This window comes from Oryctolagus cuniculus, chromosome 8 (assembly GCF_964237555.1).
Source record: "Oryctolagus cuniculus chromosome 8, mOryCun1.1, whole genome shotgun sequence".
NCBI lineage: Eukaryota > Metazoa > Chordata > Mammalia > Lagomorpha > Leporidae > Oryctolagus > Oryctolagus cuniculus.
The window spans coordinates 78,260,310-78,284,020 of NC_091439.1; the positions used below are offsets into that span (position 1 = coordinate 78,260,310).

Below are 23,711 nucleotides of genomic sequence, written 5' to 3' on the forward strand. Positions count from 1 at the left end.
AATATATAAATTAAAATATAAATTTGTTGGGTTATATCTTCTTTTTAATTTTTATTTATTTGAAAGGCAAAACAGGGAAGAGAGATATAAAGAGATAGAGTGAGGGAGCAAGAGATCGATCTTCCATCCACTAGTTCACTCCCTAAATGATGGCAACACTCAGGACTGGGCCAGGCCAAAGCCAGCAGCCGGGATTTCCATCCTTGTCTCCCACATCCTTGGCAGGCGTCCAAAGACTTGGGCCATCTTTTGTTGCCTCCCGTGTGCATTAGCAGCTGCTGGATTGGAAGCAGAGTGGCCAGGACTCAAACCAGTGCTCCCATATGGAATATCGGCATCGTAAGAAGCAGCTGTACCACAACGCGGGTCCCTGGGTTATGTCTCAATCTCCTTCCTTTTATTTTCCTAAGTTAGAGTTGACTTTTTACAAGCAAGCATGTTTTTGAAAAAGCAAGATATTAAAAATGCCCCACGCCGGCGTCGTGGCTCACTAGGCTAATCCTCCGCCTTGAGGTGCCGGCACACGAGGTTCTAGTCCCGGTTGGGGTGCCGGATTCTGTCCCGGTTGCCCCTCTTCCAGGCCAGCTCTCTGCTGTGGCCAGGGAGTGCAGTGGAGGATGACCCAGGACCTTGAGCCCTGCACCCACATGGGAGACCAGGAGAAGCACCTGGCTCCTGGCTTCAAATCAGCGTGGTGCACCGGCCACAGCAGCCATTGGAGGGTGAACCAACAGTAAAGGAAGACCTTTCTCTCTGTCTCTCTCTCTCACTGTCCACTCTTCCTATCAAATAAACAAAAAATTCTCCAAAAGCGAGCATTCAAAACTGCTCACAGAATGTAAGTCAACAATGACCATCAAATCTCTACATCAGAGATACGTTTATGACATACATGTGAGATGAATATGCAGCAGTAAAGAAAAACAAGTTAATCAAAGATCAGAATTTCTCAAAAAGAGGTAACGTGTGTGATCTTCACTTTAAAAATATTCTTCATGCAAATGTACAATCCCTTTGTAGTAGAAAGAACTGAAGGTAGGAGGACTTAGGCATTTGATAAATAGGTAACTCAAAATGGTTAGTGTTTTCCTCTATAATATTATTCTGTGAAACAAGCACAATGATAACAAGCAAAATAAAAAAGAACTAATTTTTTTTAAAGATTTATTTTATTTATTTGAAAGTCAGTGTTACACAGAGAGAGGAGAACCAGAGAGAGGGAGAGGTCTTCCATCTGTTGATTCAATCCCCAGAGGGTCACAATGGCCAGAGCTGTGCCAATCCGAAGCCAGGAGCCAGGAGCTTCCTCTAGGTCTCCCACGCGGGTGCAGGGGCCCAAGGACTTGGGCCATCCTCCACTGCTTTCCCAGGCCATAGCAGAGAGCTGGATCGGAAGAGGAGCAGCTGAGACTAGAACCAGCGCCCATATGGGATGCGGGCGCTTCAGGCCAGGGCTTTAACCCACTGTGCCACAGCACTAGCCCCAAAAGGGCTAATTCTGTAGGCACCTAGTTCTGGTTATTAGTTGTCAATTCTGAGTAACAAATGACCCACACTTAGCAGTGTAAAACCTCTCTCACAGTTTCCAAGCAGTTTTTTAATACAGATTTATTTATTTATTTATTTGAAAGTCAGAGTTGCACACAGAGAGAGAGAGAGAGAGAGAGGGAGAGAGAGAGAGAGAGGTCTTCCATCCACTGGTTCACTCCCCAATTGGCCACAATGGCCGGAGCTGAGCCAATCCGAAGCCAGGAGCCAGGAGCTTCTTCCTGGTCTCCCATGCAGGTGCAGGGGCCCAAGGACTTGGGCCATCTTCCACTGCTTTCCCAGGCCATAGCAGAGAGCTGGATCAGAAGTGGAGCAGCGGGGACTTGAACCAGTGCCCATATGGGATGCCAGCACTGCTGGCAGTGACTTTAATCTGCTGTGCCACAGTGTCGGCCCGTCCAAGCAGTTTAAAATCTCTCTCACAGTTTCCAAGGTTCAGGAATCTGGATGGTTCTGTTGGTCACACTGGACAACCTTGCGACAGTGTGGGAGGAAAACATAAAAGGTAGGGGATCACTAGAGAACATCTTGGAAGATGGATACCATATACTATATGAACACTATTAGCACTAATATGAAATTAATAAGCTATTAAGAACCAGGCCCATACAAGGAACATCGATTTCCTTTCTAGTAAGTTTGTAGAATACAAAAATTACAAATATAAATTATTCTGCAAAAAAATCAAATATATCCTTAAAAATATTTAGCCTAGCAGTTAAGATGCCATATTTCATATTGAAGTTCCTGGGTTCAATTGTCAACTCTAGCTCCTGACTCTAACTTCCTGCTAATGCTGACCTTGGTGGGCAGCAGGTGACAGCTCAAGTAGTTGGGTCCCTGCTACTCAATTGGCAACCTAGATTGAGTTCCTAGCTCTGGTCTTCAGCCTAGTCCAGCCCTAGTCATTGTGGGTGTTAAGGGCATGAACCAGCAGAAGGCAGCTCTGTCTCCCTCTCTTTCTGTCCCTCAAATAAACCTATAACAACAACAACAAAAAAAAAAAAAAAAAAAAAAAGATGAACCATACCCAAGTACAGTTTTCCCCTAACCTGTGTGTGATCACCAAGAGGGAAGAACTTAGCCAGGATAGGAAATATTTATGCATGCTCTTTCATAGGGCATATGATTTTAAAAGACTCATAAGGGGGCTGGCACTGTCCCACAGCAGGTTAACGCCCTGGCCTGAAGTGCCGGCATCCCATATTGGAGCCAGTTCAAGTCCTGGCTGCTCCACTTCCAATCCAGCTCTCTGCTATGGCCTGAGAAAGCAGTAGAAGATGGCTCAAGTCCTTGGGTCTCTGCACCTGCGTGGGAGACCCAGCGGAAGCTCCTGGCTCCTGGCTTCAGATTGGCACAACTCTGGCCTATTGCGGCCACCTGGGGAGTGAACCATCGAATGGAAGACCTCTCTCTCTCTCTCTCCACCTCTGCCTCTCTGTAACTCTGCCTTTCAAATAAATAAATAAATCTTTTTTAAAAAAAAAGTCATAAAAAGACAAATTCGAACATAGATCATTCACTGAAGGAAGAAGGTTTTTTGCAAAATTTCTGGCAGCTCTTCAGCATGTAAGCTCACCCAGGCTCCATGCTGGGCAGCTGTCTGGGAGGAGCAGGAAGGGCTTAGGGTCCAGTGACTTGCAAAGCTAATAATAAGCTTGTTTGTGCACTGTGGTTTCGCCATCATCATGCTATTTTGAGGAAAGGAAGCAATTAAAACATAATAAGCCAATAAAGCAGATATTAGATATTCAATCAGAACAAGTAACAAAGTTACTGCTTTGATGCAGCTAGGAAAAGCAAAAAATAAAATATCTATTTGTAAGTACACCCTTCCTTCCCTCAGGGCTGAGAAATCCACAGAAAGAGAAGATAAATGTTAGCCAGTGTTTTCCTGAATTTTAACTGCCTGTGATCTGAACTGGGTGTACTAAAATATTCCAGCTCTGTCATGAACCACCCATGTCAATTGGGGCATGCCACCTAGTTTCAGTGAATTTCATTTTTCCTCATCTGTAAAAACAGAGCTCATTTGAGAGGTATAGTAGTCTTCATTTATTCAGTGTCCATGACATTGACATATAGTCATCTTAATCTTTAGGAAAACCTTCCAAGTGGTACTAACGAGGTAAACAAGTCAGATCGTGTAGGTCTTACTTAGCCAATTATAGACATTAACTAAGAAGTCTGGAGACCACCAAACAAGAAATGATTCGCCTGGGTTTGCACTTAACATTCCTCTGGTTACACTGTGGGGAGGCCAGGGAACATTAAGAAGATGTCTTAGTAAATCCAGGCAAGAGTTGATGAGAACTTGAACTTGGAGAGTGACCATGGGGGGGGGGGGGGGGATAACATATCCAAGATGTATTTAAAAACATAATCCTCCTCAAGACGTTTAGCAAGCAGCAGTAAGAAGGCAATATTTGACAGGAAATCTGTTGGGGTTGGGAGAAGACAGGTGACAGCCTGAGAGAAAGAGAAGTACTATGCCTAAGTTCCTGGCTCTGGAGAGGCAAGGAAAATAGAAAGGCCTTCCAGTAAGGTAGAAAACACAGACTAGATGTAGATCTGGGAAAAGGGACAAATTCCATTTTGGATAAGAACCCTGAAGTAGTTGGAAGGAAATGTAATGCTGGTAGCTGAATACATGAGTCGTCATTTCAAGACAGTATTGGAATTGAAATACCTATCTAGGGATTAGTAGCAGAAAGGAATTAATTCTCCAAGGAAAATGTGTTGAGTTACATGGAAAAGGATCTAGGGTCACATGGAAAGAGATCTAGAAAACATAGAGAGTTGGATAGAAAGGAAGGAGGGGAATGAGAAGACTTGGCTGAAATGAAGAAAGAAACCTAGAATAGCACCATATCAAAGGAGGGTTTTCAAAGAGGAGAAAGATATCAACAGTGTCAGAAACTGCTGAGATGTCAAGACAGATAAGGCTGCCAATTGTTCACCGGATGTAGGGAGATAAGAATATCCTGGGTGGCTTTGAGAAGAGCAGTTTTTGGTGAAGTAGGGTAGGAGCTCCATTCTACTGGTTGAGAATGAACAGCAGAGGAGAAAGAGTAAAGAGTGAATGTGTGAAAGCAAGAAAGAGCTAGAGGTGCGTACAGAGTTGAGGAAGCATTTTTGAGAATAAGAGTCTTGAGCACTCCATTTGTTTATTCATTCATTCATTCATAAACTTAACCAATCTTTAGTGATGGGCTGCATGGCGGCAGGCACTGTTCCAAAGCCTGTATACACAGCCTCTAAAGGCTAATGGGAGGGCCTCAATGTTAAAAAAAAAAAAAAAAAGGAAAGGAAAGGTTAACAATATAATATAAGAGAGAAACTCTTGAGAAGGTGAGAAGAGATCTTGAGCACAGGTAGATGAATTAGCCTTAAGGTCAACGGGAAGGATTTCTTTGATCCAAATAACAGGAGGAAGTAAAGAAATATGTGTGCAAATATAAGCAAATTTTAAGTAATGAAATGATTATCACCATTTTACAAATGCAACTAGTAGACAAAATAAAACATCAAAGTCCAGGATCTTGCCCACCTCTGGGCAAGATGAAGACTTATTTTGTCAAGAAAATTACTTGGTGCCCCAGATAGGGTGATAATTTAGTATGCTTCCAATTCATCTGCTTTAGATAGTTGTTTAACAGTTACTGAGTTAGTGTTGGTCATATGGATAAGGAGTGGTCTTATATCCACATGAGGTTGCTGTGAAGACATAGGTATGGCAAGGCATTCTCTGGCAGCTCACTTGGAAACATGATTTAAATGGCCCTACATTATTATTTATTTCTGTTACATTTTAGCTTCCCTGACGGATGAGTAGAGGTGGCATTCCTTGGCTGGGCCTCCCTTTAACCTTTTCTAGATCTGTCAATGGATCTCAGCCCTGCATCAGAATTACCTGCAAAGCTTTCTTCATGTCTACATGCCCTTGGCCTAGGGACCCCCTAGTGATTCCGACTCCAAGGACAGGAGTGAAGCCTTAGGAAGACACACGTTTAAGAGTTCCTGGGTGATGTTGAGAATCACTACTGTGCTGCCTTATTAGATGGCTTCTCTAATCCCCCAAGTCCAACAATGTTTGTTTATGCTACTTCTTTGGCTTCTTTCTAAAAGTGTTTTATGTTTGTTTGTTTGTTTTGTTTTGTTTTGTTTTGCAGAAGACATAGATGAAAATCTCCTGTTTTGAAATAAGATTTGAAGGAATTCAAACTTTCCAGCATCTTCCTCTGTTCTAACTAGTTCTTCAATATACGTAGCTGTGATACTTGTGGGTATATATTTAGCAAAATGTTTGCATGTATGAAAAGACAATGAGAGTAATTCTTGATAACAGTATATGCACTTGACATTTAACATTAACTTTGGAAATAAAACTAAGTCAATATATGTAAAGTACTACATACTGTTTATGAACAGAAGTTTAGAGTAATTTCACTCTCTGCTCAACTTATAATTACTAATTATAAAACTTGCAAAAATAATGTGTTCATGTTGTCCATAATATCACGTGCACATCAAGAAAATGAAATATTGTTCTCTTGTGGTTAACATGTATTATTTTCAATATCTTAATATCCTAATAAAGAGTCCATAAAATCCAAATATTTATTCATTTACTTCCATTTATTTAAAAAATTAATGTGTGCAAGATCAACCCAATGTGTCCAAGATCAATAATATTTCATATTAAATTATAATTGTTCATCCTAGACATTACTCTTTTTTTTTGAAAGTATGAGTTTATTAAGTTTATTTTTTTTTTATTTTTTTTTATCTTTTATTTAATGAATATAAATTTCCAAAGTACGACTCATGGGTTACAATGGCTTCCCCCCCCATACCGTCCCTCCCACCCACAACCCTCCCCTTTCCCACTCCCTCTCCCCTTCCATTCACATCAAGATTCATTTTCGATTATCTTAATATACAGAAGATCAGCTTAGTATACCTTAAGAAAGGATTTCAACAGTTTGCTCCCACACAGAAACATAAAGTGAAAAATAATAGATGATTTTTTTTAAATGATGATGAAATCAGATCAGACCTATTGTCATGTTTAATCCCAGTGAGAGTCAAGATGGGAATTGATAATTTCTTTTTTTTTTTTTTACAGAAGATCAGTTTAGTGTACATTAAGTAAAGATTTCAATCGTTTGCACCCCCATAGAAACACAAAGTGAAATATACTGTTTGAGTACTCGTTATAGCATTAAGCCTCAGTGTACAGCACATTAAGGACAGAGATCCTACATGAGGAGTAAGTGCACAGTGACTCCTGTTGTTGACTTTACAAATTGACACTCCTGTTTATGGCATCAGTAATCTCCCTATGCACCAGTCATGAGTTTCCAAGGCTATGGAAGCCCCTTGAGTTCTCCGACTCTTATCTTATTTAGACAAGGTCATAGTCAAAGTGGAGGTTCTCTCCTCCCTTCAGAGAAAGGCACCTCCCTCTTTGAAGACCTGTTCTTTCCACTGGGATCTCACTCACAGAGATCTTTTTGCCAGAGTGTCTTGGCTTTCCATGCCTGGAATACTCTCATGGGCTTTTCAGCCAGATCCGAGTGCCTTTAGGGCTGATTCTGAGGCCAGAGTGCTATTTAGGACATCCGCCATTCTATGAGTCTGCTGAGTATCTCACTTCCCATGTTGGATCACTCTCCCCTTTATTTATTCTATCGGTTAGTGTTAGCAGATACTAGACTTGTTTATGTGCTCCCTTTGACTCTTAGTCCTTTCATTATGATCAATTGTGAACTGAAATTGATCACTTGGAATAGTGAGATGGCATTGGCACATGCCACCTTGATGGGATTGAATTGGAATCCCCTGGTATGTTTCCAACTCTACCAATTGGGGCAAGTCAGCCCGAGCATGCCCCAAATTATACATCTCTTCCCTCTCTTATTCCCACTTTTATGTTTAACAGGGATCACATTTCAGTTAATTTTCAACACTTAAGAATAACTGTGTGATAATTACAGAATTAAACCAGTCATATTAAGTAGAACAGACAAAAAAAAAATACTATGAGGGATAATGTAGTAAGTTGCTAGACATTACTCTTAAAAGCAAAAATGTTAGCATGGTTGTTTAGAGAAAAGAATGCAAAAAATTTTCCATGGGAAACATTCACTTGTAAAATATTAGCAGCTCATGAATGTCCTTTGTTGTTATATAGTTTTAAACAGAAAAATGGAATTCAAGGGCTTTTCAGAAAAATTCTATATCAAATGTGGATGACTGTGCACTGCTTGATTCAACTTGTAGCTTTTGTGTCCTGTTGTGTGTTAGGGGAGAGGAAAGTTGTGAAAAACTCTATTTCATTCTCTCAACATAAACATAAAGTCAAGGTCACACAGATGGATGGAGAATCTTGTTGTCCAATGACTTGAGAGAGAAATATTACTACTACAAAGTGATAGCAGAAGAAGGTGTCATAATAGAAAATTTATGTTTCATTGGTGCTCTTCTTCAGTAACTATTAGAGTAAAAGCTAGACCAAAAAAGTACAAAAGACATTCTAATAGTAGTTTCCCAAGGTCTGAAGTAAGGCAATAAGAGAATCTGTCACCATTTTTTTGTAACACTTACAAGAGTTGGATAAAAATGATTTTTTACATACTTTCCTAACTGAAATGGAAGATATCAATGCAATTGTCTTTATTTTTTCAATCAAAAGTTTGATGTTGTTCTTAAAAGCCTTACCTCTGATGGTCACCGAATGTGCCCAAGGACTTGTATATGGACAACACTTCAGGGAGAGTTTCTTTCCGATCAGAATAATCTGTGATTACTTCAAAATTATATTTTTTGTCTCTTTTCTTAGCTCAATAACTTGTTTTTATTCAAAACGATATCATATCATGTCCTTTTTAATTAAATTCAACTTTATTAATCAAAATCCTAATATTATTCATGACTTTTCCTACTAGAAAAAAAATTTTAGAAATTATTCCAAATTTCAGAAGTTTTTTTAAAGATTTATTTATTTATTTGAAAGTTACAGTTAGCGAGAAAGAGGGAGACACAGAGATAGAGATCTTCCATCCTCTGGCATACTCCCCAGATGGCTGCAAATGCCAGGACTGGGCTAGGTTGAGGTCAGGAGACAGGAGCTTTTTCCAGGTCTCCAATGTGGGTGCAAGGGCCCAATCACTTGGGCCATCCTCCACAGCTTTTCCCAGGCAATTAGCAAGGAGCTGGATTGGAAATGGAGCAGCCAGGACTGGAACAAGTGCCTATATGGGATGCCGGTGTCTAGGCAGCGGCTTAACTCACTATGTCAGAACACTGTTCCTAAGAGTATTTTTATGCATGGATAAAAGAAAGGTCTTAAGTAATTAGAAACCCAGCTATTGGGTGAATGAAATTATGTTTGGTGGTATTAATTTTAATTAGACTTCTTTCACCTTCAGGCAGCTTTTAAAAACATTTTAAAATAGTGAAAAGTGACTTTAATGACAAGGATACCACATAAATATTTATTAAATGTTTTCATTTGAAAATAATTTTCACTTTAAAATGAAAAAAATTATTTAATAATGGAAATTTAGGGGCCGGCACCGTGGCTCACTAGGCTAATCCTCCACCTTGCAGCGCCGGCACACTGGGTTCTAGTCCCCGTCGGGGCGCCGGATTCTGTCCCGGTTGCCCCTCTTCCAGGCCAGCCCTCTGCTGTGGCCAGGGAGTGCAGTGGAGGATGGCCCAAGTGCTTGGGCCCTGCACCCAATGGGAGACCAGGAGAAGCACCTGGCTCCTGCCATCGGATCAGCGCAGTGCGCCGGCCGCAGCGGCCATTGGAGGGTGAACCAACGGCAAAAGAAGACCTTTCTCCATCTCTCTCTCTCACTGTCCACTCTGCCTGTCCAAAAAAAAAAAAAAAAAAAAGAAAAGAAAAGAAAAGAAAGAAAGAAATTTAGGGGCAAAAATTTAGCACAGTGGTTAAGTCACTGCTTGGAACACCCACATCTCCCATTGGAGTGCCTGCTTTGAATCCCAGCTCCTCCACTTCTGGTCCAACTTTCCACTATGGCTAATGCACACCCAGAGAAGCAGCAGATGCCTGCTCAAGTAAGTACCTGGGTCTGTGCCACACATGGGGGAAACTAGACTGAGTCCCAGGCTCCACGCTTCAGCCTGGCACAGCCCCGTCTGTTGCAGGCATATGGGGAGTGGTCCATGGATGGAATATTCTCTCTCTCTCTCTCTCTCTCTCTCTCTCTCTCAAATAAAACGAAAATAATAGTTTTAAATAATTGAAATTTTGTACCTTAAGTCTCTTCCTTAGGGGGCTGATGCTGTGACAGCGGGTTAAGGTGCTACTTGCAATCCTGGCATCGCATTTGGGCACTGGTTGGAAACCCAGCTGCTCTGCTTCCATCCAGCTTCCTGCTAACATATCTGGGAAAGCAGCAGCAGAAGGGCCAGTCCTTGGGCCCCTTCCACCCACGCAGGAGACCAGGATGGAGTTCCTGGCTCCTTGTTTCAGCGTGGCCCAGCTCTGACTGTTGCACCCATTCGGGGAGCGAACCGCAGATGGAAGATCTCTTTCTCGGTTTCTTCATCTCTGGCACTCTGGCTTTCAAATACAGCAAATAAGTAAATAAGCTTTCCTTTACAATAAATAAGTAAATATTTAAAAATTATTTTCCATCACTTAGAGCTCCCACGTGTATAACGATGATATACTGAAGAAGCATTTTAATATCCTTGGTGGTCATAATTTTTAATTGTAGGTTATTTGTGATAGATACTAATCCAACCAAGGAGAAGTTACTTTCTTAGTAGTCAGTCTGTAAGCTGATCTCTGTATAACTGAGATTTAGACATTAGAGTTTCTAGTCTGAAACCAATTATGTAGTTTAGCTTTGAATTCTGTGACTCATATTACCCATGACCACAAAGGCATTAGTGATATGGCTTAAATATTAGATGGGCATAAGGACTGGAGATCACACTGCTCCTTGAATTTGTTGCTCCGAGGGCCATTTCAAGCAAAGGTAATTAAACAGCTATACGTATAATTTACTAGTTAAAGAATGTAAGATATTCTTGTGTTGGATAATTTAATGATTACTTCCACTTATCAAGGAAAAAAGAAAACCAGGCGTTTGAATACAGAAAAGGAAAAAAACATAAAGAAAAAACATGAAAAATGAAGGGAAAGAGGATAAGTTGGCTAAATTCTAAGATAAACTAGAATTGAGTTTAAGTATATATGAAACAGCTCAAGAATAATTAGATAAATATTTAATTTGCCTCATATAGTAGAGATATCTTAATAAGAAAATGATGAAGTTTCTTTTTCCCCAAATCCAATTCCAGAGCACAGTGATCTTGTTTGAAACTTACAAGGTAATTCATCTGAACTAAATGTGATTTTAAGAACAGAAAAAGATTTATATGTAGAACCAACAGGTCCATAAAGATCACATAAATTTCTTTTATTGAATTTACTTATACTGTATCTATTCTCTACCAACCAATTTTACCTTACAGAATTTTTCCTTTACAATTTCCTTCCTGAAAAACTATAATTGCCAATAACAGCATCCAGACCACAGGGAGACCTAGCAGGGCTCAGAGATGCGAGCACCTGGAGGATTTATTCACATATCACAGAGAAATCTTGGGTTAGCCAGTAGGGATCATTTCCCAATAGTAAGCATGACGCAGCCTGTGGTTGGCGATTACAGTCTTAAGCATAGATTGAACTGTAAGGTTATCAGGATGATCTGGAAGCTCATACTGGAGCCAAAGAGTGCACTTCTCATCTAAACACATTAGATGTTATTTTGTAGACTTACCAAACCTGAATTGGAAAGCAGGCTTTAGTCTGTCTCCTATTTCAACACTTCTAACTCAACAATCTATTTACAATGAAATAAGATGGGGGGGGGGGGGGTTTTGTCAGGTGTTGCTAGAAACGATCTCTTAACCCTTCAATTCCAGGCTCAACCTTCAGGATGAAATTTCTCATCTTGGCTGGCCTTCTGGGCATGGCCACTGCTCCGCCCATCCCTGTGAGTACTCCCTTCTCAGCTGTCAGCTCAATTTCAACTTAAGAGGCACAGTATTTTTGTGCTAGTCAGCACTTTATGTTTTCATTTCATAAGAAAAGAAAGTAGAATCAAGGAAAGTCGTGGCATTGGGGAATAGCCATTCTTCCTCAGTCCAAGGCTCTTCCCAGTCCACATCTCAGCTCCATGCACTACTTTACCAGCAGTGTGACACTGAGCAAGGAGCTATTCTATGGTTTCCAGGTCTATAAAAAGAATAAGAGCAACTTAGAGGTGTGTGAAGATGATAAAAATGCACCTCAAATTCTGAAACATGGGAAGCTCTCAACATACTTGGCAGTACAGAACTAGCATTCTGCAGTAACTGAGGTCTCAATTAAGCAGTTTGAGTTGAGCTTCATCTACAATACCCAGCCCCAGACCATCTTGGGTTTTCTTTAAAGGCTGTTCTGGAGAAATGCTGACACCAAAGGATATTTCCTTTCAGATTTGATTTCATGGAAATGAAAATTTAAGACTACAACTGAGCCGGCGCTGTGGCTCACTAGGCTAATCCTCCACCTTGCGGCGCCAGCACACCGGGTTCTAGTCCCAGTTGGGGCACCGGGTTCTGTCCTGGTTGCCCCTCTTCCAGGCCAGCTCTCTGCTGTGGCCAGGGAGTGCAGTGGAGGATGGCCTAAGTCCTTGGGCCCTGCACCCCATGGGAGACCAGGAGAAGCACCTGGCTCCTGCCTTCGGATCAGCGTGGTGCGCCGGCCGCGGCGGCCATTGGAGGGTGAACCAACGGCAAAGGAAGACCTTTCTCTCTGTCTCTCTCTCTCACTGTCCACTCTGCCTGTCAGGAAAAAAAAAAAAAAATACAACTGGTTTTTGAGTCCCTCATATGGAAATATCCTGAAAGGCTTACATATAAAGTGTTGTTTTTGTTTTGTTTTGTTTTGTTTTTTTTAACAGGCAGAGTGGACAGTGAGAGAGACAGAGACAAAGGTCTTCCTTTGCCGTTGGTTCACCCTCCAATGGCCGCCGCGCTGCAGCCGGCGCACCACGTTGATCCGAAGCCAGGAGCCAGGTGCTTCTCCTGGTCTCCCATGGGGTGCAGGGCCCAAGGACTTAGGCCATCCTCCACTGCACTCCCAGGCCACAGCAGAGAGCTGGCCTGGAAGAGGGGCAACCAGGACAGAATCCGGCGCCCCGACCGGGACTAGAACCCGGTGTGCCGACGCCGCTAGGTGGAGGATTAGCCTATTGAGCTGCAGCGCCGGCCTACATATAAAGTTTTAAAAATTCAATTTTTAAAAACCAGCATCCATATTTAGTGCCCCTGGAAAACAAACAAGAAAAATTGTTTCTTTAGACCACTGTCCTTATTGCCCAAGTGGATAGTGTTGTAATTGTCTAAGGCTTCAGGCAATTTCTATTCACTTGTTCTTTTAAGATTATGATGCTCCTGTTTCCTGCAGTTTACATATTCCATTAATTCTAGTATATGCTTTTTTCATACTTAAGCATCTCTGAAATTGAGATGTGCCTTACAAACATGATGTGATAAAGTATTGAGCCAGTCTAACAACAGTGCTTCTCATTTTTGGTAATAGATGAATAGTGTGTTTTACAATGATGGCATCTTAGAGTAATCCCCAAACACCATTAACTTCACTTTGCAGACCTCTGCCATCAATTGACTACAGCTGTGACTTCTGACATATAATGAGATCCATGAGTAGGATCTGTATTACGGTCTGAAAAGGAAGGACACCACTTAGGCAACAAACTCTCTCCTCTGCATATTTGTTAACAGAGGAGCTTCTAAAGGACACAAAGAGATTTCAAAATGTGTGTTTGGGGATAAAGAATATAAATTCACTCTTCCATATGCCTTTCATGTTTAATGCATACATGCTGAAAACTAAACCAAGAACACTTGATTTTCAGATTTCTTAAGGCATGAAACACATAATTAATCTTAAGAAGCACCTGGCAGCCATTTGAAGGGTGAACCAATGGAAAAAGGAAGACCTTTCTCTCTCTCTCTCTCTCTCTCTCTCTCTCTCTGTCTAACTCTGCCTGTCAAATTTTTTAATTTTAAAAATTTTTAAAAAAAGAAATGTAAAATAAAAGTATTCTTTGGATATAAGTTTAAAGTCAAGAAGAACTCAGTGTTCTAATTCTTTGAGCAAAATTATATTCAGCTTTTCCCTGTCACACATTCAACTGTGTTGCACTTCCGAGGTGAAGTTCCATCTCTGATGGGGCTAACGCTCAGCAGCGGCTTACTACCTATTCTCATTGAGAATAAAACCTCCCTTCAATGTGTAGTAGATCGTCATAGGCTGCTTTACCTTGTTGCTATTGTTTTACCAGCTTCAACAATTCGGAGGAAGTTCCAGTGAACAGGTAAACGTCTACTTGTATTTTCACATGATGCATTCATTTGAAGTTTGCAGTCGTCTGTATGTCTAACATCGTGTCTCTCTCTACAGAGATTTACCTTTTACCCACCCCAAGTGCCACCGCTTTTTCCTCAGATCCCCTTGCCTCCCTCGCCACCACTGCCTCTGGTAAGCACCAGGGAGAGGAATCTCAAGCTGCGACGGTAGTTATTAGTTGGAAGATGGCTGAGAAATTTGCCAACTTTGGATACAGAAATGTGAGGTTTAAGAGGTCGCCAGGCATCAGCTGTTCACACTCGGCTCCCTGCAGAGCTGGTGGGAGAGTATGACGAGGAGTCAGTGAGTCCCCTCCAACCCGCTGCAACCTCTTCCAGAGCCTCTCTGTGCTTCTCTTCAAAACGCTGTTTGGGTTGAATTACTTGCGTTGACTGATAAGCCTAGGTACTCTTCATGAAGAGCATACAAATCTCTTTGTATGTCCATTCTTAATTAATTCTTAACCTCACTTCTTTCCTTTCAAAAGTTATTTTCCAGTTCTTTGGTCAAGCAACATAATTATCTGGCTCTTCTTGTGGACTCTCTCTAATCTCTCCTAATATCTGGATCCTTACAAATTTTTTTCAATGAGAGTCAGGCAATACTGAATACTCAGTAGAACTCCCTTTATATATAGCATGCTTGTGGTAAGAGACAGGTTGCATTCATTCAGCTAATACTTACTGAATGTCTACTACATAATAGGATAAACGATGAATGTTGAAAAAAAAAAAAACAAAAAGCATGAGATGGTTTACAGATCAGTCGAGGAAAAGAAATTCATAAATAAAAAATGCTGAGCAGCCTAGTAAGTGCTCCTGGATACACAAAAAAGCCAGCTCGGGCTGTAAGTCAAAAACTTTATAGAGGAATTGGTATTTGAACCAGGTCATGAAGGATGAGGAGTGAATGGGATATTCTAGGCAGAGGAACATTAAGTTGATGGATGGGTACAAACCCAAAAAGTACAGGGAGGAAGAATGACATAAAACAAGGCTGCAACACAGATTAGGGCCATGTATTAAGTGCAATGATGTTTTGAAAAGCGGACACTCATTTTAAAATACCACCGTGCTTCATTTGTTTAATTCCTTAAATATTCTTAATTAAAATGCAAACATGATTTGCATGACTTCATTTTTATATCTAAATGCATTAAACACTTCCTCTTATATTTGATTTCAAATTGCTTCTCTCAACTTTAAGTAGGTTCATGGGGATTTGTCATTAGTTACAGTCCTTGATGGGATCCTTCTTTCCCTTTCATGTTTTCACACATTTTAATTTTTAAGTACTTGCATTTATAATTAATTGTTAATCTTTTGGTTCTGGTTGCAGCCAGGTGCAGAGTTTCCCTTTTTTTTTGGCTGAAATTAAATCAGATTTGTTTTAAACTCATGCAAAATCCTGGAGTCTTGATTCATAATTAGAATCTAGTAATCACCATTAATACCTTCTATCTAAAATTGCATAATCTATGTGGAAATCAATAAAAAGGTTCACTAGTACTTGAAGTGATAATTTCCTACCACCAGGTGGCAGTATAGTTCTTAAAAGCAGGCAAAGAATAAAATTCTACCTTAGAGAAACTGTTGAAATTACAAGAACTGATGCTTAAGACAGATTCCTGAGCTGAAGGATTGAGCAAACAAAATAACCATACTTCTTGAAAGACAAAGAATTATATAAAACTCACTAGACTATCTATACCCTAAAAAGTGTTTTTATTGCTGTCCCTAGTGTTAGACACAGAATTGCACAACACCTGCCACATGGGTGGATGGACAAGTGGATGGATAACTGGTGAATGAATGAAGAAATCAGAAAAAGCCAAAAGAAAATGTTCATTTTCTTCTGTTCATCATTCACTCTCCCCTTTTTTTTTTTTTTTTTTTTTTTTTTTGTAGATTCCAATACCTTTACCTTTTCCTTATGATCCAAATCAGGTAATTATGCTTAAAGATTCCCTTAAGAAAGTATCTAAATTAATATAAAATAAAAACTGTAACTTTCTTTACATTTATTTGGAGAGGGATTTGATAAGCAAGAATTAATCATTGATACTCTCTTTTGAGCACTATTAGTTATTGATACTAATTAATATAAAAACCCCATTTACCTTGAAAGCTGAATCATGTAAGACCTAAACTTCCAGTGATCATGTGAATAAACCCTGGGGAGCAGTAAGAAACCATCTGATTTGAAGTCAAGTAATCTGGAGATGCAAGCCCCCAGTCAGTTGCCCAGTATAAACTTGGAGTAATCTTAGACTCCTTTGAGCCTTCCCTTCTTCTAGAATACAGAAAAGGGAGAAGAGATGATTTAAAATTCCATTTCACCTCCAACATAGTATGCTTACATTAGCTATTAATAGGGGAGAAGTACATTCTAAGTAAAAATGTAATCTCTTCTACATGCTTTTAAACTAGACTTAAAGTTGGTCATGGTATAAACAGTATGTTTAAATTTTATTTTGACCAAGTATTACTGAATTAGTGATAATTACATGAGATTGATTTCAGTCACAAAGCCAAAGAAAGGGGGAGAGAATATATTTTCCAAATGTTTACATGGTACTCCTATTACAATACAGGACATAACATTATTAAAGTTTCTTTATTCATAAAGTGATCCCAGAATATAGTATTTTTTCCAGCCTAGTAAGCATAGGTTTAATGATTTTTCATGAACTCCTTGCCACACCTATAGGCCACAAAGAAAAATAAAGACTATGTCTCCAGAGACAGGTTTGTAGGGGGAGGAAGAGCACATGAAGTATAAGTGAATATGAATCCTGGTGGGATTTTAGAAATGCTAACCACTATAAAAAGTATCTTTTCACTTACAGGAGAGATAAGATGCTGAATTACATCTTCTTATTTGTGTTTCGTTTATTCTAGGCCCTGACACCTAATGATTTTATAGCGGTAAATATATTCTGCCCTATTAATTTATAAAGTTTGTAAAAATATTACTCAATATCCTATAAAATTATTGTCTTTATTAGTCTAATTCATTTGGACACAAAATTAAGCAGTGCTGTTAATGCAAAGCCAAACATATCAATGCATAGGAGTTCACATTCATTTACTCACTTCAGGCAAACTATAAATCAACAAAAAAATTTCTTCTAGCACTGATGAGACTGAGAGTATAGTCTCACCACCACACGTACCACCACCCAGTGTGCTTATCCGATCTCAGAAGCTAAGCTGGGTCCAGACTGATTAGAACTTAGCACAGTAATAGAAAAGAGTCAGGAGACTCAGGGTCACAAAGTAAATTTCTTTAGAAAAGACAAAATATATGTGATTATTTTTTCACAAGAATGAACATAATACATTAAAAATTATCAAATCTAGGCCAGCGCCACGGCTCAGTAGGCTAATCCTCTGCCTGCGGCACCGGTACTCCAGGTTCTAGTCCCAGTTGGGGCGCTGGTTCTGTCCTGGTTGCTCCTCTTCCAGTCCACCTCTCTGCTGTGGTCCGGGAAGGCAGTGGAGGATGGCCCAAGTCCTTGGGCCCTGCACCTGCATGGGAGACCAGGAGGAAGCACCTGGCTCCTGGCTTCAGATCGGCGCAGCGCGCTGGCCGTAGTAGCCATTTTGGGGATGAACCAACGGAAGGAAGACCTTTCTCTCTGTCTCTCTCTCTCACTAACTCTGCCTGTCAAAAAAAATTATAAAATCTAAATCTCAACAGATGTTTTTAATGAATTACACATAATTCAATTTTTATGAGGTCCTTCATTGATAGCTAAGTTACAATCTTAGTTTATGAAAACAGGAAAAATGTTTGAAAAGTTTCAAAATTTAACACCAAAAAATTTCAGCTCTGGCTAAAACACAGTCTAAAATCAAGATCTCACAATAGAAAAATATTCAATCTAGGATTTTTTCTTTAAAATACTATTAACAAAATGGATCATTTTAGAACTGATAGTAGCTGAGAATCAGGAATATTTTGTAAAAACGTCAGAAAGTTAAAACCTTAATCATTTCTGTGACCAAGATAAATTTTTCAGGATTATTCAACAGACTGGCTAAAGGCAACCATCTTGAAGAATGTTTAAATGTCACAGAAAATTCAAACAGGAAGCTTTTGAACCTAATTAATCAGGAGTTTAAGAATTTTGCAAATTGCCAGTGCTCTTCTACACTCTACTGTTTAAGCAACATCATTAGCCCATTTCCAAAGGGAAAATCATTAAGCTTCTAGCATATTTCTAAATTTTTTTTTTGAGGAAATGACCTTCAATGATTATTTACTGTTGATTCCAAAATTAGCCAGGTTCATCTTTACATCAAAACATCACTAAAACACTGGCGTATGAATGGAAAGCCTAGATTCTAATCTCATTTATATGACATCTTCAAAATGCAGAAAACTTAAATAAAAGATGTTTACTTTTGAGTAAAAAAAGAAATTGAAATCCATTGGTTGACTGAGATAATCAAAGTCTGGCTGTAAAATCGAAATTAAAGTGTACTCAACTAGTCAATCAGGATTTGTTCGCAGAAATAGAAGTCGAAGCTGGCTGTTTCCTAAGTGTGACTTTACTTACAGGTTTCATACTTTTCTTACAAGGTGGGTACCTGCACTGAGTCAGGGTTAAATGAGAGATTTACATGTGGATGTCAATCACTTTGAAAATGGAAGAACATCTGGCTGTAGCTAATGCTTGATTATTAAGGAATCAGAGTACACTCCTACACTCATTCCCATACTTTCCTGCCTATATGCACGGAGAGGCAGACAATGGGTCTGGTCTTTCCACAATGGTCCTAAGAACTGAAACTGGCTCTTTCTTAAGGGATGGCCACCATTAGAGTTTGTTTAGTGGTTACCATTAGCTAAGTTACAGGGAACACTTCCTTGTTCACCATTAGAAATGTGATGAAAGGTCATGCTACCAGCTGCAGGTTGTCTTCACAGCAAGGACACCACTCAGGGAGTTAACTTCTAGTCACCATTTCACTCGAAAGTCCACAAATACAGATTTTTAATAGTATAAATTTTCCATAGAGTTTTTTAAGATTTCCTCCCATACATTCAAATTAGCTGAGATCTCAGATAAAATGTATGAATTTATCTCCAATGTCCCTTCCATTGAAAATACTGACTTCATAGACATCTGACTCATTCGAATTACCACAGATTTTTAAAGCACTTTTGGCTACAACCTATCATGGAAAAGGATCCTGACAGAACTTACAGAATGGCCATGTCCACGTGAAGATGAGACCCTCCCCCTTTTTTTTCCTTCAGTGGTCCTAATGAAGGCAGGGAGCAGGAAAAGCATTCTAAGAACAAATAAACACCATCTAGCGGCATTATTTTTACCTGAGAACTGCCAAGGCTGGGACAGGGCTTACCTTAAATATTCTTGCACACATTCTCAGACTGACAGCTCTGTAAGTACCATAGCCCACAACAGCCAGGACTGGACTGGGCTGAAGTCAGAGTCTGGAACTCAATCCAGGTCTCTCCAGGACCCAAGCACTAGGTCCATCACCTGCTGCCTCCCAGGGTACACACTGCATGAAGTTGAATCAGAAGGAGAACCAGGACTCAAACCCAGCCAGAACAATATGGAATATGGTATCCTAAGCAGTGTCTTAACAGCTGCACAAAATGCCTGACTCCAGTAATTTTTTTTTTTTAAAGATATGTTTATTTATTTGAAAGTCAGAGTTACAGAGAAAAGGGAGGGACAGAGAGAGATCTTCCATCCACCGGCTCACTCCTCCACATGGTGTCAAAGGCCATGGCTAGGCCAGGAGCCAGGAACTTCTTCCAGGTCTTCCACCTGAGTAGAGGGGCCCAAGCATTTGGGCCATCTTCCACTGCTTTTTCCAAGCCATTGGCAGGGAGCTGGACCAGAAGTGGAGCAGCTGGGACATGAACCAGTGCCCCTATGGGACAATGGTATTGCAAGTGGTAGCTTTACCCACTACACAATGCTGACCCTCAGTGGGTTTATTAATCATTCAAATAAATGTTATAACTTTAAAATATATGGAAAACAGTTATTAGAAAGAAGAAAATACTTCTGTGAATGTAAATTAAGATAGTGCATCTTCATTTTAAAATCTTATACAAATAATAATAAAATTGGAATTTTCAATAAAAACAAAGATTGTCATATGTAAGATACTTTAACTTTCATTGTACTAAATTAAATTTTAAAATAAACCAATTGGGAGTACTGATCATTGATTTTTCTTCTTTTATAGTTAATAACTTCTATTTTGAACCAACTTGGGGTAAGCTTCTATTTTTTATACCTTAATGAACTATAAATTTATTATTGGGTTGAGTAAATACTTTTTTTTTATTTTCAGGGCCTTTTGGGGGTAAGATTTTATTTCCATGATTATACTGATAAAAGTAAGTGACACTCAATGCCAGAAAAGGTAAGGATAAATCTGAACTAGAAAAACACATAGCAGACTCAAACAAACTGATCTAGAACTCATGAGTCATAAACTCAATTCCCTCCATGATATTTAGATCAAAACTTCTGCAGATCTAAAAAAGCATTCTATTCATAATGCCCATTTTATTTCATAAAATTTAAATTGACAGAAATGTATGTAATATTAAGAAATTTCAAACAGTAAAATTTACGTTCATTTTATTTTTATCTTATAAACAATTCAAAGTAAACAATAATAAAAATCTACTATGAAATTACCAAACTTGGATACGGCCTGATCTCAAGTCAATGCCTCCCTTAGCACAAAAGCAGTAGTTTGCTGGGTAGAAAGGCTATGTACTTTGAGACTTCTACTTTGGCTATCACCCAAGTTTGCTTTTATTTGAAAAACATACTCAAAAAATGTAGACACTAAAAAGGTATTCCTTTTTAAAATAGCTGCATCAATGTAATTAAAATAACACACAGTGTTATTAAATATTTTCAATCTAAATTTGGAAAAGAAATTGGATTTTCACTCAACAGTTTACCTTCTAACAAGTTTTACTGTACTTTGTAAGTATTTAGTCCTTCTTACAATTTCAAATATTTGCAACAGGGCATCTCAGAGGCTGAGTAAGAGAAATTAACCTCAATGTTGCTAACAAAACAGTTGAAGATTCTGTTTATCAGCATAACCAAATCACATTATTTTCTACTGCAAGTACTCACAATTCTACCAACATTAATGAATTGGCAATGAAATAACCATAAAATGGGAAGTGTGAAGATAGATTTATGATGAAAATATCTTCATATAATAACTGTAGCCTGTATTGTCTATTTTGACAGAAATAATTCTCACAGTATTATGCCAGAAGTTACATAAAGGTTAGTTAAATCTCCAAATATCTTTATTATTATATACATCTTAAATATTTTTATCATAAGAGTTTTATCATCTCAGATTGTACCCACATCAGTAAATTAATAACATAATGATACTAAGTGTAAACAAGAGCAATTTAATTACAAATGCTTTCTTCAAGTGGTATCTTTTCAAAATCATTTATTAGAACTCCAGTATTTTAGAATACCACCCAGTAGAAGTCTTCAGCACAAGAAAACTTAAGCTAATATGCAAAAGTAGCCTCTAAAAGTCAATAGAATATCCAAGTTCCCTCCTTCACTAACAAATATTTAACATTTTGGATCACTGTGATCTTAAGTAAACTCAGCAAGTACTTCTATTTTGACTCTGAAATGCTTCCAAAAGGTCAAGAATATCAGCTGGCAAAACAAACACCAAATGTAACCATTTATCCTTAGGTGAAGATATTATCATAAAAAAATGGCCAAAATTATGTTAACGGTTTTGAAATGCTAGCCAAATCAGTGTAGCCCTTAAATTTCACATCACAAAGCATAACTACATTACTACAGATAACATGACTAGTTATTGCCTATGTAACATAACCTTCCAAGTTGCATACTTTAAAGTAACAAATCACAAAAGATTCATGTCCTTAGCAGGGAATACAACAATACAACAGAGAATAGATTTGTAATTAGGCAAACCCTACTCTATTTTATTTTAGTGAATGAAATCTTGGGTAACCTATCAATTTCCTATCTATAAAATGAGAATACCACCTAATTTTCACAGGACTGTTGTGAGGATTAAATTATATAATATAAATATTCAGGGGCTGATGCTGTGGTGTAGTGGGTAAAGCCACTGCCTGCAGTGCTAACATCCCAGTTTCAAGTCCTGACTGCTCCACTTCCAATCCAGCTCTCTGCTATGGGATGGGAAAGCAGTAGAAGACGGCCCAAGTCCTTGGGCCCCTGCACCCGTGTGGGAGACCTGAAAGAAGCTCCTGGCTCCTGGCTTCGGATTGGCGCAGCTCCAGCCGTTGCGGCCAACTGGAGAGTGAACCAGTGGATGGAAGACTTCTCTCTCTCTGCCTCTTCTTTTCTCTCTGTGTAACTCTGACTTTCAAATAAATAAACAAATCTTTTAAAAAAATATTCAGTAAATTTATTATTACTACTTATTTTACTAAATGCATCTAAAAGAAAAAAGATATTCCTTATACCAAAAACTTAAGATGGATATGTAGGGAATATTACCTAGTAATAGCAGATATTCCCTAAGGAATTTCTTTAACATTTTAATCTGACTTACCTCTGTTATAGATGGTGCTGAATATTTACAGTTATCAGATTATCTGCTTCCATCCACAGCTGATAGCAGTTTTTAATCATTTTTCATACTTTCTAAATGTTCCAGTGAAAATTCCAAAACAGCACAAAGAATTTGTTCAGAGGTGCTGGTGCTGTGGCACAGCAGGTTAAACCACTTGCAACATCAACATCCCATGTTAGAGTGTTGGTTCAAGTTCTAACCGTTCCACTTCCAATCCAGTTTCCTGCTAATGCACCTAGGAAGATAGTGGAGGATGGCTCAAAAACCTGAACCCCAGCTACCGATTTGGGAGACCAGAATGGAGTTCCTGACTTTTGGCTTCAGCCTTGTCCAGATCTGACTGTTGTGGCTTTGGGGGAGTAAACAGTAGATGGAAAATCTCTCTCTCCTTCCTTCTCTGTCACTCTTTCAAATAAATCTTACAACAATTTACACAGACCATGTGCTTTAGGCACACTTTCCATGTCTTTTTCAGAGAATTGCTTAATCTTTCTGAAGAGTTTTTCTAAGTAGCTTCAGTTGTGGAGAATTCTACTCAGTGTCAGGAAAAAGCATTTTCTCCTGCCAAACTGTAAACATAGAAGCCGACACTCTCAAGCTGGGAGAAGTTCATCCGGCCTGACACCCAATCAGCAGGCCATGCTTGTCAAGTATAAGTCCCTTATTTTATGCCTTTGGGACCAAGATTTTAAGGACTTCTTAAAAATTAATACCACACATAAGCCTTATTAATTCTCCCAGAGAGGTTCAAAGCATACTGAATTCACAGTCCAATGTTTCTCAGCAAGACTTACATTCACAAAGAAGGTAGAAAAGGCCTCCTTTATTTCAGTTCAAGCATATTAACCAAAAAGTTTTATGTTAAATTTTAAAATAAATAAATAAACCTATTTTTGTTTTATCTTAGGCCCACTTCCGTCCTCTAGCTACAAAGTAGCAAGCTTCAACTATCTGAAGACGACTCCCACGATTCTATTCCCTAAACTTTCTCTACTTCATATGTCCCATCTATAATCAGACTGGAATAAAGATGAAACAATGACAGTCCCTACTTCAGACTGACAAGAATTAGT

The 23,711-nt window shown here is 39.1% G+C and overlaps 2 protein-coding genes and 1 long non-coding RNA gene across 3 annotated transcripts in view; 2 read left to right on the plus strand and 1 right to left on the minus strand.

Moving 5' to 3' along the window:
* Positions 1 to 6,165, plus strand: part of SPARCL1 (SPARC like 1) — a 44,374-nt gene extending 38,209 nt beyond the window's left edge. The window contains exon 11 of the mRNA XM_002717029.5: positions 5,721 to 6,165. Coding sequence (XP_002717075.2) covers positions 5,721 to 5,749 — 29 coding nt within the window. The 3' untranslated portion in view covers positions 5,750 to 6,165. The remainder of the gene's footprint in view (positions 1 to 5,720) is intronic.
* Positions 1,151 to 22,873, minus strand: LOC138843538 (uncharacterized). The gene is made up of 2 exons (XR_011378351.1): positions 22,618 to 22,873; positions 1,151 to 2,022 (listed from the first exon to the last, which is right to left on the minus strand). It is a non-coding gene; the product is annotated as an uncharacterized lncRNA (long non-coding RNA).
* On the plus strand, positions 10,519 to 20,956 carry SCPPPQ1 (secretory calcium-binding phosphoprotein proline-glutamine rich 1). Its single transcript, XM_070047882.1, has 8 exons — positions 10,519 to 10,565; positions 11,518 to 11,588; positions 13,947 to 13,979; positions 14,066 to 14,143; positions 15,919 to 15,957; positions 16,912 to 16,938; positions 20,248 to 20,277; positions 20,356 to 20,956. The coding sequence occupies exons 2-8, from the start codon at positions 11,532 to 11,534 to the stop codon at positions 20,407 to 20,409; spliced, it is 318 nt and encodes a 105-aa protein (XP_069903983.1). The 5' UTR covers positions 10,519 to 10,565; positions 11,518 to 11,531; the 3' UTR covers positions 20,410 to 20,956.
* Positions 22,874 to 23,711: the final 838 nt, after the last annotated feature.

Bases quoted from the DNA above. Each gene is read 5' to 3' on its own strand.
- SCPPPQ1 (XM_070047882.1), top strand. From the start codon at position 11,532: ATGAAATTTCTCATCTTGGCTGGCCTTCTGGGCATGGCCACTGCTCCG. The intron at 11,589-13,946 runs GTGAGTACTCCC...TTGTTTTACCAG, and splicing joins CCACTGCTCCGCCCATCCCT to CTTCAACAATTCGGAGGAAG. The intron at 16,939-20,247 runs GTAAATATATTC...CTTCTTTTATAG, and splicing joins CACCTAATGATTTTATAGCG to TTAATAACTTCTATTTTGAA.